Source organism: Mesoplodon mirus (genome assembly GCF_964341445.2).
Source record: "Mesoplodon mirus genome assembly, chromosome: 1".
Lineage (NCBI taxonomy): Eukaryota > Metazoa > Chordata > Mammalia > Artiodactyla > Ziphiidae > Mesoplodon > Mesoplodon mirus.
The window spans coordinates 31,128,698-31,145,335 of record NC_138976.1 but is presented as its reverse complement, the minus strand read 5'-3'; the positions used below and the strand labels follow the sequence as shown (position 1 = coordinate 31,145,335).

Sequence of the window (16,638 nt, the reverse complement as noted above, 5' to 3'; positions counted from 1 at the left end):
AGCACACCAAAAAACGTGAACTGCTACAGCAGACACGATAGGTAAGTTGACCTAACACCCACTCCCAAACCCCTTCTCCTTTGCGATCTCTAATATAAAGTCTGGAAAACCGAACAACAGCATTAACACTAATAGTAAAATCTTGCTTTCCCAGATTGTCTTACAGCTGGGAATCTGCTGGCCATGTCACAAAAGAAGAATCCTCCTAGAATGCACTATTTCCTCCTCCAGCCTGGACTGCAGCACCAGGGAAATGTCAAGAGAATTTTGGAAGCTCTGGACTGAAAGGTATAAGAGATAAATAACCCTCTATTTGTTGAAGCTACTATTAGCCAAAAGCATCTCAAAAGCATGACACGGACGCCATAATTATTGTTATTGTTGTTATTATTCCCATATTTGGAAAGGGTATAGGAAATCAGACAGACTACTTATCCTTAGGAAAGGTGACTTTGCAATATGTAACAAAATCTAGAATGTACATCTTAGACCCAGAAATTCCACTCTAGGACTTTATCCTAAGAAAATAATCAGCAAAGGGTTGAAGATGAAACACAAAGACATTCACTGGATCAACAGCCAAGACAGCTGGTAGCCTCAGTTCTTGTCAATTATTGTAAAAATAATATAGCCTGGAAAGAATGGAGTTAGGTACACTTGTCAGGCCTGCATGTTAGAAACTGGGTAATTGGGGTAGGTTGTCTAACATCTCTGTCAGAGTTTTGGTTTTCATATTTGTAAAATGAGGTCTAGGAACCTCATGTAATAATTCTGCATAATAAACTTCTCTCAATCTTAAAGGCTTAAGCATTTGTTTTCTCCCTCATAGATGTATGAGTCAGCTGGGCAGCTATGTTTGGTCTGCTCGCTCCATACATCTAATTCAGGGCTCAGGCTGGAGGTCAGCATCTACCCAGGGCACACTCTTCTCCTGGCAGGTCAGGGGAGCACAAAGGGCAAGTCACATCATACGAGCCCATTTGAAATCTCTGCAAATGTCTATAGCATTCCACAAGCCAAAGTAAGTCTCATGGTCAAGCTTAACTAGGGCAGGGAAGTATCATCCCCTTTGGCAGGTAAAGGGAAGTAACTGGTTCTGAAGAATAGTTCTAACTATCAAATGACGATACAAACAAAAAACATATTTCCCCCCCAAAATGTTTTTAGGGTTAAATTAAGCATAGACAGTATCTAGCACAATTCTCAATAATGGTAGCTATTATTAAAATTAACCCCAGTGGCAGTGTTTGGCAACTTTTCACAATTCAGCAATACCTTCTCAACTTTGGAATTTCTTATCTGGACTTCTGTATGATCTTCAGAAGCTACCAGATTCCAAATGATCATCTCTACATCTTTATACCTATAGATTTATAATAAAGGTAAGTTATAACACTACACTTCCCTGTTAGACACTATATTAAAATATACTCTGTACTAAAATAAACTAATTCTAATACTTTATCAAAATTATTTATCATTGAATTCTTTCCAATGAGTGATGATCTGTTTGGAAAAATAACAACTTTCACATAACTCTATCAGAAAATTTCAACATCACTGAAACTTGGCACCTCTGACTTTTAGCATGTTATTACAATAACATTTAACTGTAATTTTGAATTGCTTGCCACACTCACGAGGATGAGACTCTCAAAGAACTATTTCTGCAAGGATTTTAAAAACTGTGATTAATTTTATGTACTGCAAAAGGGAAAAATGTTAGGAAAATATACAGCTAAAATGAAGTCTAGTAATGAGAAAGGAGAAAAAAAATTACCTTTGCTGATAAATAGTGCTTGTAGTAGTACAACTGAAACAGCAGAAATGCAGAACTTGTCAAAGTTAAAAGCGCCAAAATCACGTTCTTATTGATCCTACTCATTAGTCTGCGGTGCTCACTTGGTTGTCTTTTGAAAGTAACCCAGTTGGTTTCATCTTTTTGGGTAAGAAGATAATCTTGTTTTCTGTGAACAAAAAGATATTTCTAAAGAGACAAAAACCTGTATTTAATTTTCACCTTTATTAACCGAGAAAAAGTTATCTAAAGTTCAACAGAACCTTCTGTGATTTGGTAATTTCCTATCCTAAAGAAATAATCAGGTATGAGACCACACTTGAAAGAACAAAAAAGTTTATCATAGCATTCTTTACAGTTGCAAATAACAAAAAACATAAATGGGATATCTATAAAAACTGACCAAAAGAGACTGGAGGTCTTCTCCCCCAGGGTTTCTGATTCAATAGAACTGGGGTGAGCCCTCTGAATTTGCATTTCTAATGAGTTCCCAGGCAATGCTGATGCCGCTGAACATACTAAGAACCACTTCCATAGAAAAAGATTAAGTTTTTGGTCAAGGAACATCATCTGTATGATAGCTCTTTGTCTTTTGTTATGTAAGATGTGGTCAGTTTTTATAAATATTCCATACACATTTTTTTTCAGTTTTCTGCAAGTGTAAAAAAAGCCATGATAAAAATTTTTGTTCTTTCATCTTTGGTGCCATCTGACTATTTCTTTAAAACAAGAAATTTAATATAGTTCTACTTCTTCTTACCTCCTCTCCACTGTTTGATTTTGGTCAAACATATTAAATTCAGTTCAAATGTTTATCTTTATTCCTTTAAATATACTAACACCTCTATTACTTGATGTCTAAACTTTGTATGTCTTTAGTTCTTCAGCTAAAAAATAAGAGAAAATCTACCTTCTGCATCTCTCCTCTTTCAATCCTGACTTTTATTAGTTTACTTTGCTATCGTTCTATCGCATTCTGCAATACAAATCTCACAGCTTTTTCAGTCTTATTCCTACTATAATCCCTGCCAATCCTTTTGCTGTATCGTCTCTGTTCAGCTTCTGGATGGCTGGTATTCATCTTCTCCTTAGGACTTGTGGGCACTATTTACCTTGAGTTCCTGCATTGTTCAAAAACGGGTGTCGGGCTTCCCTGGTGGCGCAGTGGTTAAGAATCCACCTGCCAGTGCAGGGGACACAGGTTTGAGCCCTGGTCCAGGAAGATTCCACATGCCATGGAAAAACTAAGCCCATGTGCCACAACTACTGAGCCTGCGCTCTAGAGCCCGTGAGCCACAACTACTGAGCCCGTGTGCCTAGAGCCTGTGCTCCGCAACAAGAGAAGCCACTGCAATGAGAAGCCCGCACACCACAAGGAAGAGTATCCCCCGCTGGTTGCAACTAGAGAAAGCCTGCGCACAGCAATGAAGACCCAATGCGGCCAAAAATAAATAAATAAATAAATTTATGAAAAAACAACAAAAAAACAGGTGTCGACTAATAGTTTGGCTTTGAGATCACACTTTCTTTCCTCTGATGACTTACAGAATTTGTACCACTGTCCTGCAATGCTAAATACTCCCTTGACAATATCTGATCCTTCCCCTGGCACTCCCCTATAGATAAGCTGATCTTTTTAATGGGATGAGCAAAGAACACATTCCTTATCTTTGCAATCCAATTTTTTAAAAACTAGGTTATGTAATGATGTTAATGACTGTATATTAGTTTTTCTTCATTATGTGCACTTTCAATCTGTAGAATCAAGTTTTCTCTGTGGCAAGTTTTCTTAAGTTATATGTTTGAATACTTTTCTGTTCTAATGTTGTTCTCTATTTCCAGAACTACAATTAAGCATTTGTTTCATCTCCTTTCACTCCCATTTCACTTTGCTCAACTTTCAAAAGCCTGTCGTCATATCCCTTACTGAGTTTTCAACAGTGTTAATTCACCTTTTTGCTTCTTATGTGGCATTTTATTATTATTTTTTTTTATAAGGGACCACTCCTCGATGTTCCTATTGACTCTTCATTTTATGTTTGGCTGCGTTGGGTCTTCATTGCTGAGCACGGGCTTTCACTAGTTGCAGTGAGCGGGGGCTACTCTTCATTGCAGTGCATGGACTTCTCATTGTGGTGGCTTCTCTTGTCGTGGAGCATGGGCTCTAGGCATGCGGGCTTCAGTAGTTGTGGCACACGGGGCTCAGTAGTTGTGGCTTGTGGGCTCTAGAGCACAGGCTCAGTAGCTGTGGTGCACGGGCTTAGTTGCTCCACAGCATGTGGGATCTTCCCAGACCAGGGCTTGAACCCGTGTCCCCTGCATTGGCAGGCGGATTCTTAACCCGCTGTGCCACAAGGGAAGTCCTGGCCTTTTATTTCTGATTTTATTTTTCTTTCTTTTCTTTCTTGAGTTCTGCCAAATTATTACTCACCATTTATTGTTGTCTTACTATTTCTTCCTAGCCAATGAACTTTCTCTGTTACTTTAAAGAAGTGATTGTCTCCTTAAATTTGTTAGGCCAATACAGTTTTCTCATGGGTTCTTTGTCACTTGTTTTCCCGTTTCTTTTCGCTTTTCTTCTTGTAACATTTTTGTGTAGATGGTGTGCTAATTTCCCTTTTATTATTATTAATCTTTGAATGACATGAACTCCACTCAGGCCAACTATCTGCAAGAGGATTGTGGAAGGAAGAAGCAAGGCTGTGTTCTGGACTAAAAGGTAGTCTCTCTCTTTTTTTTTTTTTTGTAGTACGCGGGCCTCTCACTGTTGTGGCCTCTCCCATTGCGGAGCACAGGCTCAGCGGCCATGGCTCACGGGCCCAGCCGCTCCGCGGCATGTGGGATCTTCCTGGACCAGGGCACAAACCCGTGTCCCCTGCATCGGCAGGCAGACTCTCAACCACTGCGCCACCAGGGAAGCCCCGGTAGTCTCTTTAGTATACAAGAAAGCTCTTTATGATACAGGGTGTTCTGCACATGTGTGTGCGTGAGAGAGACAGAGACAATGCATGTGAGAACAAGCAAGAGAAAGTTGTTTAGCCATTACTTCTTGCCTCACCAAGAGAGTGCTTCCTGCAAAGATTGTGTATCTGTATGCTTTCTCATTTGCTCTTCCTTTCCTGCTAGTTCATGTTGTCAAACATTCCAAGGAAGCTTCTCCCACTGCTTTTCTATGCATCCTGACACCACCGTAAACAGAAGATCTATTTCTCATTGCTCTGTCAGTTCTACCTGAGATCTCTTTCTGCCAGAATGCTCTTTTAATCTCTTTCTGCTTATATTTGACAAATATTTCTCAAATATTTCAATTTGGGGTACAGGACTCTAGCCCCATCAAAGATGTAATTACAGTTGACCTTTGAACAATGCAGGGATTGGGGCACCAACCCTCTGCACATTAAAAATCTGCATATAACTTATAGTTGGCCCTCCATATACATATGTGGTTCCTCTGTATCTGCGGTACCTTCATATATGCAGTTTTGCATCTCTGGATCCAACCACCCAGGGGTCATATAGTACTGCAGTATTTACTATTTAAAAAAATCTACATATAGCAGTTCAAACTCATGTTGTTCAAGGGTCAACTGTACATCTCTGCCTCTCATTCTCCTTGCTGTTTCAGGGTAATTTCAGATAGAAGAAGGCACAAATGTCTTTACTCTGTCATCTTTAAATCAGAAGTCTCAGAGTTTTAAAACAATCCAAACAAGCTTCCAGTGTGGAAGCCTATAAAAAGCAAACACTAAATGATATTATATAAAGTCAACAAACTACTTAAGAAAAATATCACCAGTGACGTGAGTAATCTACTTGATTTACAGATAATGCATAAAGCAAAGACAACTGAATAAATCATGATCATGCTCTACCTCCTAAAACTGTAAAAACTAGCAACATAAAACAATATTGATGATGGTATTAGTTTTGCTGTCAGCTAAAAGTTGCTAAAATAAAAGTCAAATATGTACTCTGATAAGGACAGCTCACAAGATAACAAAAAGAATATCCTTCATTTTCAGTATTTCAGCTCAGTTTCTTGTAGTTGTAGTAAATAGTGTATCAACATATTGTACACTGATTCCTAGTGAAATGTAAAGTAGCATTTGGAGTGTGCTATATAGCCCAGGCTTTTCTGTGCCAGAATTAACAGGTGGAAAGAAAGGCCTATATAAACCACTACAGAAACATAAAGTCCAAATTAATATCTTGTTCTTTCTTTGGATATATCTCTAACCTACAGTTAATTCTTAATTGAAATAAACCTCCAGAATATATCATCAGTCACAACTACATTTTTATTATCAAGATGATATCCAATTAACTTTACTTCGTTACTTATTTTCTATAAATGCCAAGGCAGTTATTGCAAAGGAAGAATATTAGCCTGTCAAAACATTCCTACCTGCTAGCACCATCTCTTCATTAGGAATGGAGTTACCACTTTAGAATGAATAATGTGATACTTTAAAAAAGAGAGGCCAAGGCTTGTTGAGTTTACCTCTAAAATCCCTCTGGCACCAACGCCCTCTTCTTTCTTCACTGTCATTCTAATTTGAACTCTAATTGTACAAATGTCTTAATTGTAACTGATGTCCCAGGTTCCACTTTCTGCCTACTCATGATCTTACCTATACATTGATGTACCAAGTTGCTGATAAATGAATCAAATTACACCATAATCAAAATATTTCAGTGGTTCTCTACCACCTACAAATAAAGCTCAAATTCCACATACATTTGACCCTTGAACAACATGGGTTTGAACTACGCAGGTCCGCTTATATGCAGATTTTTTTCAGTAATAAATAGTATTACACAATCTGTTGTTGACTGAATCTTTTGGTGTGGAACTGCAGCTATGGAGGGCTGACTCTGCTCCATGCAGATTTTTGACTGCAGGGAGGTGTAAAATAACGAATGGTGCCCACCATCCAGTTCTACAAGAATCAAGTCATTAGCCACTGCAGTTGCTGACCTACAACACATCTGAAAGGAATTCAGGGTGAAGATCAGGATGAGGCACTCTGTGCTCTGGGAAAACAGGCAAAACAGGCCCCTAGATACTTAGAAATATTTCAGGAGAAACAGTTTATGAACCTGGACCCTTGCCTCTTCCCATACATAGAGAAGCACTAAAATCACTAACTGAGATATGTATTCCTCGTGACCAGCAGCAACTTTCTACAGACATGTGTGCTTGAGTGCACGTGCCCCTTTGCCAAAATCATGTATCTACTGACCTCCCCCACTACCTCTTCTTGCTCAGAGCTGAGAGACTGTCTCCCAGACTACAGTCCTCAGTAAGTCCCCAAATAAAACTGAAACTCACAGCTCTCATGTTGTGTGTTTTTATTTCAGTCGACAGAGGGTTGGCACCTGCACTGTTCAAGGGTCAACTGTAATGGCATTCAAGGGTATTCACAATCTGACTGAACACACGCAACTTTTCTAGGCTTTCTCCCACTTCACACACTCCACGGTTTTTGCCCAGGTATTCCTGGAATACACACGACCTTTCCTCTTTGCTTTTACTCATTCCCTCTTGTCTGAAATGTTCTCATCCGTTTCCACAGAACCAGTTCTACACCTATTTTCATCACTCCTCTCAAGTGACCCTTCTTTTATGAAGTCTTTCATGCTCTTCAAAGTCAGAAGTGAACTCTCCTAGCTCTAAATTCCTCGTCTTACCTTCTTGAAGGGCATAAATATTTACTGTCTACCTTAACAGGTAGAGATGCCAATAAAAATGCTAAGCTGGAGATAAAATGATACAGTTCCCTATCTTCTAAGATGTTAGAGATGAGTATATAAGAGTTTTCAAAAGAAGAATGGTGATGGTAATGGTGGTAGAGGGTATGATGTGCTAAAGAACAGCATGGGAAGTTTTTTCCAAAATGCACAAGCACCATCCTTACCACCCTCACATCTATTAAGAACCACTGTTCTAGATTGTGATAGACTCTATCAGAGATAAATATAGAGACAATATCAAGTGTAATGGTCATGGAGTAAATACAGGTTACTATGGAGCACAAGGAGAGGAAACTAACCCTAAGGCTTTTACTACTTTCTATTTTGAATTATAGTTATTAGAATGCATGAATCATCTCCCCTACCAGCCTAAAACTGGTTGAATTATTATCAAGAAATAAGTATGCTAAGTATACTCAAAGACACTGCACAATGCTCAAGAGAACACAAAACTATTAAAAAAAAGTTTTTATTTAAAAAAGTTCTCTGTCCTACAGAAACTTTCGTAATAAAACAGAATATGAAATATGAAAAAGTGATTTTTTTGGAGTTTAAAGCCTATACTTGGTTCCAACTCCTGAACAATAAACATTTTAAAATAACATATGGAGAAATATAGCATAGAGCCAAAATAAAAACATTATTTGTGTATACATTCTCTTTATATGTGACATTTTAGCTATCACAATAAAAATGCTAGAGAAGACAAGTAATGTATTTTCTTACATATACTTAGGTAAAGCTTCCTAAAGAAAACAGTAACAATGGCAAAGAAGAAAGAGTACTGCAGAGATGTAAATTTAAATGAGGGGGCGGGGAGATGTAATGGGGACTCTAAGCGGAGTTACCAGGTTTAAGTACCCAAGTATCTTCAAGTTCTAATGCAAATATGAGAAGGTTAATATAAGTATAGTATATTACAGCATAGAATTAGTCTTAGATGACTTGGAAACAGGCTCTAACTAGTGCATGAACTAGGATCTGGCAATGAAGAAGACAGGAATGGGCAGATCTGCTTCCCAGCTGAACCTTTAACGGGTTGTGGGTGTCTGAGCTATCAATCCTCTCAGCCTTTTGAGCCTGGGGTAGCTAGAGTCCAAGACTGTCACCTCCAGCCAAGAACAAACACATTCTTTTACCCTTTCTTTTGCCCTTTATTATCAATTTCGCTTTGTGTCAAGGCATGAGAAAGGTTGGAAAAAAACAGTGGTAGATAAAAGCCATATACAAATTTGAAGGGAAAATATACAGGATGGGAAGTTCAAGATAGCTCTCAGGCTCTTGCTACAGCCAAGAGCAGTATTTCATATTCTTTCAGCTTCCCATTTCCCTTTTACATTATCATTTGTCCTTTGATGGTAAAGGCACAAAAAACTTTGGCACCTGGCTTAACCTGACATCCCCTCTCCAACTACTTTTTTGAGAATCATCTTGGTAGGGATCTGTTTGAAAGAATGTCAAACGGCCTGACTTTTTTATCCCACTTCTCCCCACTACTGCCTTCTGGATCACCCCTCGATATCAGAGGCCCTTGGACAAGAAATAATCAGCCCTGACACTGAACTTAGGCTCATAAGATGATGTGTGCTAGCCTGGTCCCCTTAATGCTGCTAGATCCAATTTATTCAGGAACACTGGGGAGTGAGAGGAAGGTATAGGTGGTATGAATCAGACAGAACTGAGATTCAAATATGCCCTGCACTGCAAAATAAAACAGGAGGCTAAACTACAGAGAAGAAAGAGGGTAGTGTAAATAGGCAAAGGCATGTTTTGAGATAAGGCAGCAGACTGGGAAGCATAAAGAGAAAATGCTTCTGAAGAGGTATTCAGAGTTAAGATGAAAAAAAAAAATCAACATCTTCAGCTGCTCTAAGCCAAAAAAAAGCCCAGTAGCAACAGATGCTATCCATCTTCCTTAAATACTGCTGCTCCTTTTCCTTTCCTTTCATTGCTAAATTTGCAAAAGAGTGTCAGTAGCCTGGAAGCAAAGGTTAGACTGTAAGGGTTTAAGAAGTCTCTTTATCTGCTTACCACTCATTCACTTCTTAACCCTTTGCAATGTAACTTCTCTCAATACGCTGACACTTGAAGATTAAAAAATTAATCTCTCCATTTGTTACTCCAGAAAAATCATAAATATATAGTGACTCCTGGGCTTCCCTGGTGGCGCAGTGGTTGGGAGTCCTCCTGCCGATGCAGGGGACGCGGGTTCGTGCCCCGGTCCGGGAGGATCCCGCGTGCCGCGGAGCGGCTGGGCCCATGGGCCATGGCCTCTGAGCCTGCGCGTACAGAGCCTGTGCTCCGCAATGGGAGAGGCCACAACGGTGAGAAGCCCACGTACCGCAAAAAAAATAAATAATAAAATAAAATAAAATAAATCCAGTACTCCCAGGATTTAAGCAATGAGCATCAGTCTAGGAATGGGAAAGCTGACAGAAATGGGTGTCAGACTCCAAAGGACTAGCTGGAGTTTAAAATATATATATATATATATAGTGACTCCTTTTGAGATGGCTATGGAGTACTGAGTTTTTAGAGAGTGTCTGAAATGAAAGACCTAGATAAGAAAGAACGTGAAGACAGGAAGGGACTGATATTACAGGGGCAAAGTAAAAGGGTGAAGGAAGTGGCATTGCCTAATAGGCCTACTATTCTGTGTTTGATATGAAATCTGGATGGATGTTCTCTTCATATTCTCTTGCTCCTAATCATTTTATTAGATATACCTTCCATATCTACTGGCTAATTACTACTTATAAATATTTCACCAGACTGTTGGTGATGTCTTCTTGAACATTCCACCAGCACCTAAAACAAATCACTATCCACCTTCAAACCAGATTTCTTTCATGACTTGCCCCTCCATTCTGTTAATGGTATCCCTAATTATTTATGTTCAAAACAAAATAGTTTTTGTGGTTCTAATTCCACATCTGAGTCACCAAACTTACCTTCTTCTTAGTGCCTCTACAAGCTGTTATTTCTTTTCCATTTCCAGTATAGTTAGCCTAATTTAAAGGCTTATTAACTCTGCCTAAATAGAAAGCCTCCTACATGAGTACAGATAGTCCCTAACTTACGATGGTTTGACTTATGGCTTTTGACTTTACAATGGTGCAAAAGTGACAAGCATTCAGTAGAAACCGCACTTGAATTTTGATCTTTTCCTGGGCTAGCAATAAATGCCACATAATCCCTCATGATGCTGGGCAGTGGCAGCGAGGCACAGCTCCCAGCCAACCACGTGATCACAAGAGTAAACAACTGGCACTTATAACCATTCTGCTTTTCATTTGCAGTATTCAATGAATTATATGAGATATTCAATACTTTATTATAAAGTAGGCTTTGTGTTAGATGATTTTGCCTACCTGTAGGCTAATGTAAGTGTCCTGAAGACGTTTAAGGTAGGCTAGGCTAAACTCTAATGATGTTTGGTAGGTTAGGTGTATTAATAGCATTTTCAACTTACGATGGGTTTATCAAATTGAGGAAGATCTGTACTCTACCAGGCTTTCCTCAAAATACCCATCTTAGGGACCAAAGTCCAGTCATTTCTATAGTACCACTTTGTGTCAGTTTCCCCTGCTTTAAGAACTTCTATGGCTTATTTAGTACTAATCCCCTAAATGAACCCATCAATACAGTGCTTGCTCACCTCAGTGTATTTGTCTATGCTATTCCTTCTCTCTACAGTGCTTTCTCCCCCACATCCTGCCCCCTCACTGTCTTTTGAGTAGTTCAGAGCATAGGCTCCGAAGACAGAGTGCTATGTTCAAATCCTGCTCTGCCACTTGCAGCCTATACGTACGTCCTTAGGCAGGTTACTTAATCTTTCTATGCCCCATCTTTAAAGTGGATCTATAAATTGTACTTGACTCACAGGGCTGTTCTGACAGATTAATACATGTAAAGCACCGAACAGTACCTAGAACGTGATAACTATACAATAAATGCCAGCAATAATTAATAACTGTCACCTTAAAAGCCTACTAGTAATTCCCTCTGCTCTCAGACAACTAAAGGCTCCCTCTTTTATATCCACACAGCATTGTATATTTGTACTATTTTTGCAGTCAGTCTTAACTAGTTATAGTTCCTTGAGACAGAAGGCTATCATATGTTTCCATATTCCCCAGTATTCCATATTCTGTAGTCTTCCACAGTAGAATTCAAGCACAGACATAGATTTTAAAAGATTTATGATGGACCTCTGTTGCTCCAAGAGCTCTGTGTGCCCAGCAGAGTATACAAAATATTTGAGGTAAGTGGTGAATGTGAGCAACTGCAGGTGAAGAGTGACAGCCAGAGTTTATGTCACACAGGTCAGTTTGGTTTGTTCCCTCATTCATTCATTTTTCCATTAAGTTCACAAATATCACTGAGCCCTATGTACATCCTATAGACACCAGGCAACCTGCTAGCTGTTCCCTGTCACAAGACTCTACAGTACAAACAATAGATTATGTTTATTTCTAAGGCAGCAGAGGAACCAAGGATTTCTTTTGACCCCAACATTATTTACATACATTATTTCATGGGTCATTTAAGAGCTACCTTAGTAGCATACACACCAGTGTAAAAACAGTGGCTGTCTTTGGATTGGGAGGACTGTAGGTGCTTTTCTTTTTCCTTTTTATTTATCCTATGTGAATATCGATTGATTTTGTAATGAGAAAAAAAATACTAAGTTTCAAAAATCTTTAAAAAACTTCTCTCATTCTGTGGCTCAATTAACAAATTCTACAGCCCACACACATTATAAGCTTTAATTATCTTACTATCTTCCAATTTTTGGAGTAACAGAATAGTGTTAAACCAAGCTATTTTTAACTGAGTAAAGTCTTCCCCTCAAGAATGCAAATACTTAACTGCTTGGTTGAGGATATCTGGGTGTTGATCTGAGTAAAACTATAAAGCTAATCAAACAAACAGAATGAAACATAGGGCTCAGCAAAAATCAAGTACTTAGTACAAAATATAAAGTGTGAATATATGTACATACATAAAATCTGGATGGATGTTCACCAATATATCAATAATGGTCATCTCGGGGCTTCCCTGGTGGCGCAGTGGTTGAGAGTCCGCCTGCCGATGCAGGGGACACGGGTTCGTGCCCCGGTCTGGGAAGATCCCACATGCCGCGGAGCGGCTGGGCCCGTGAGCCATGGCCGCTGAGCCTGCGCGTCCGGAGCCTGCGCGTCCGGAGCCTGTGCTCCGCAACGGGAGAGGCCACAACAGTGAGAGGCCCGCGTACCGCAAAAAAAAATAAAAAATAAAAAATAATGGCCATCTCTAGGTGTGGGGATTGGCATGATTTTTACATTGTTCTTTATGCTTTTTTTATATTGTCCCAAAATTTTTATAATGAGCATATATTATTTTCATAAAGACAATAAAAGTATTAATAAAAACAGCTGATAAGTAGTAGTAGTGGCTTAATACCTGCTAGACAGGATCTAGATCTCTGCTACTTAAAAGTATGGTCCTCAGACGAGCAACATCAGCATCATGTTGGAGAGTGTCAAAATGCAGAATTTTCAGGCCATACTGCAGACCTACTGATTCAGAATCTACATTTAATCTACATTTTAAGATCCTCAGGTGATTCACATTTACATTAAAATTTGAAAAGCACTGATTTGGACAATACGGCCTTTACATGCAGGGATGATAGAAACAACATCTGCCTTCTTCCTTGTACATCCCTAGCACACAGCAGTGTCTGAAACATACAAGTATTTGTTGAATAAATAAGCATGTAAATGATATTACTTCTGAATAGACAATCAGAACGACAGTGGAGACTGTATCTGTTTGAATTATTTTTTGCTAGTGTTCCCAAAAATGATTGCTTAATATTTACTGTAAATACCGTTAAATTATTTTAATAAAAATGCTGGCCCCCAAAATCTAATCCTTTTTGAAAAGGAGTCCTAGCTCACAGCCCTGAGATCTACGTCTCCTTCAATCATTTCTCTAGTCTCCTATCTATGCGCACACCCTATAGTTACTCTTTACATTCTCTCCCTCAAAGCAAATTCATGTTCAAGATTTTAAATACAACCTCTGAGAGAAAACTTACTACTTAAGTTTCAGTCTATAAACCCCATCTATCTATATAACCAACTCTATTTCCTACACCTCAAAGTTAACAATTTTATTCTCCATCTACTATCTCCCTGCCCCCTTCAAAGAGAATAGTTCTCCATCCTCACAGACTAATGTTTTACAGGTTTTAGAGAAGAGAGACCACCTAATCCAAGAACATCATTTTACAGAGGAGAATAGGATCTGGAAAAAATAAATGACAGCCCAAGAGGCTAGTTATTGGCAATGCAAAGCTACAATCTGCATCACCTTACTCCCAATACATTATCACATGCTAAAATTCTGATAGAATTCTCATTTTTATCAACAGCACTTAAATTCACTTTTCAGAAACACAGGCTCAAAATAACAATCGCCTAGATCCAAGAAATCAAGTACTGTATATTGTTGACATTTCTCTCATTCCTTTTTTCTTCCTTTTCAGAACATACTGCATTTTCTTTCCACTTGGGGTTCCTTCAACCTCTAGTGCCATACTTCTCAAATCCTCTGTCCTCTCAAAGCCTACCTCCGCAAATATACTCTCAAATGCCTATTCCTGGCTTCTGTATCTTTATCTATGGTGCTCAGCAGAGATAGCTCCTGATGACTCAAACCCTAGCCATCCTCAAAGTACAGCTCAATCCCAGCCTTTTTTACTTTTCCCAATTCCTAATGCACTACTCCATCACTCACTTTCATATTTGTTCATAGGCTGATGTTTATTCTTTGGAAACCTGCTATCTTCAAAAGTAGAAAGAACCTGTTGTAAATGCCCAGAGAGAAGCGACTTCTCTCATGTTACTTGAGAAACTGGTGATGGTGATGAAATCTTAACTCAGTTCCCCAGATTCCTATCCTAAAGCCTCGGTCATCCATCTCTCTCTCTCTCTCTCTCTCTCTCTGTATATATATATATTATATATATATATATATAAAATATATATATATATTATATATATATCAGTCTTTCCCGACATCCCCCAGTTGATAGTGCAAACAAAAGGCAGACGTCAAAGCCATATGAAACTTTATTCAGCATGGCTAGCTGTGTCCACCCCATTATTAGGCACACAAAAGGGACGCTTCAGTAAATACTCCTCCAACTGAACTGAAAGCTGAACCCAGGGGGAAGGCATAAAAGAAAGGGATGGTTAATTAAATTGCCCTCTCTCTAGAAAGCTGCTGTAGCTCCTCCACTACCCAAGGAAGCACTCCACACTCCCTCATGGGGCATCAAGGTTCGTCCCAGTTAAGACCCAACGGTAGCTCCCGCCACATTTCTGGCCCTCCCATCTCCGCACCCATTCCTCCAGCCATTACCCTAACACGCAGTGCTGCCCAAACCTGGTAGTCCCTTTCATGCTTCTGCACCTGTGCACACACGGGCCCTACAGCCTGCAATGCTCTCCTCCCTCCCGCCGACCCCTGCCCCCGAGATCCTCTTGCAAATCCCGAGACAGCTCTCAGGACCCTACTCAAACGTCACTACCCCAGCCGGGTCCTACAAGGGTCTCGATCGGCCTCCAACACCGGACCTGTAACGGGATGAGGATTTTATTTGCTGACAAGCCCAAGAGCGTGGGAGGGACGCCGAAGCGCACATCCACCCCGAGGTGCTCGTGGACTGCCTCACTGAGTATCTCCCGCCCGGAGCGCGCTCGACCTATGGCCCGCCTGGGCCGAGGCAAGTGCCCATTAGGCTGGGGGAATACCCAGTGACGGTACCCGAGCCACCGGCGACACCCGCCTGAGGCGCCCACCCATCCCCGGAGGCCAAGCCGGGTCTCTCACACCTTACCTCTGCCAACACCAGCGGCAACGCCGCTTTACGGCAATCACAGCAACTGCTGCAAAAGGGGCCGTCAAGCGCGGAGCCTTTACGTACCGGTTGGGTTGGTGTCGTAACCGTTAACCCCGGCCTCCGCCTGGCCTACTACCAACGCTGCTTCCTCACCGAAGTTTACGGAGCCCGGCGATTTCCTGGCTTTTGGGATTTAGACACGTAGCCAAAGCTCTTTTTATCTGTTGCCTAGGTGACAACTACAGCAGGGCACTGAGGCGATCTGAGATTTTAGGAATTGCTCCTAGAATTGGAGAGGCACCAGCTGAGCTGTGTTTCCCAAAGTGTGTGAGTTTGCCAGATAAAATATAGGATGCCAGTTAAATATGAATTTCAGGTAAACAACGAATAATTTTTGAGTGTGCTTTGCAGAGGGATTCAGAATAACTCCCTGAACTCTGGTTTGGGTACCATCGGGTGAGATGGGAGATAGATTGGGAAACAGTAGCCGAGTTAATATTGCTCTTGAGGTTGAGGTGTCTGTGGGACGTGCAATCTCCCGCGGACTGTTATACTGCTGTTAAGGACTGGAAATATACACATTCAATTCCGGACCTGGTTGTTTAACTGTGTAATCCAAAGAATTATTGTTAAGGATCACAGATGAATCAATTTTGACATAATCTTGAAAACTATAGAGCACTAAACAAATTACTGTAATTTGAAGTTCTTTCTACAAAAATTACTATTACCAGCCCATGGTGAAAACTGAAAATACTCCCCTCATATATTTGAGTTGCTTTCTAAACTTTTTTTTTTTTTTTTGCATTTTGAAATCATTTTATCGTAATAGTAGATAATGCTGGTATACATAACATACATTTATTGTAGTAGTACATATGTTGTATATACATTTTCTTACACCCTGAATTATTTTTAGTGGGCTAACTTGGTTTCCAACTTGATGCATGATATATACATTTTTGTGCCCTCTAGCACAATGCCACATACCATTATGTATGCTCAATAAAGCACATGGAATCTAAACTATTTTTTGGAAAAGTATAAAATGAAAAGTCCTTTTCCTTCTCATTTCCCAGGGCTTATGATCCTTATCAGTTTCTTGTTTTTCCTTCCAGAAGTCTTCTGTGTACATACAAGTTTATGCTGTATGTAACCAGACGAGGCCAGTACTCCAGAGACAAGTGTTAGT

General features: G+C 39.9%; 1 protein-coding gene across 8 annotated transcripts in view; it reads right to left on the bottom strand.

Moving 5' to 3' along the window:
- FKTN (fukutin) overlaps positions 1-15,485 on the bottom strand; it is an 89,443-nt gene extending 73,958 nt beyond the window's left edge. For 3 of the 8 annotated variants that reach the window (XM_082643870.1, XM_082643867.1, XM_082643868.1), the window contains exons 1-2: positions 12,998-13,273; positions 1,781-1,967 (exon numbers count right to left, since the gene is read on the bottom strand). In XM_082643870.1, coding sequence (XP_082499996.1) covers positions 1,781-1,885 — 105 coding nt within the window. In that variant the 5' untranslated portion in view covers positions 1,886-1,967; positions 12,998-13,273. Of the gene's footprint in view, positions 1-1,780; positions 1,968-12,997; positions 13,276-15,443 lie in introns of those variants that run through there. The other 5 variants (XM_082643866.1, XM_082643871.1, XM_082643872.1 and 2 more) reach the window with 4 other exon arrangements.
- Between the last annotated feature and the right edge of the window lie 1,153 nt (positions 15,486-16,638).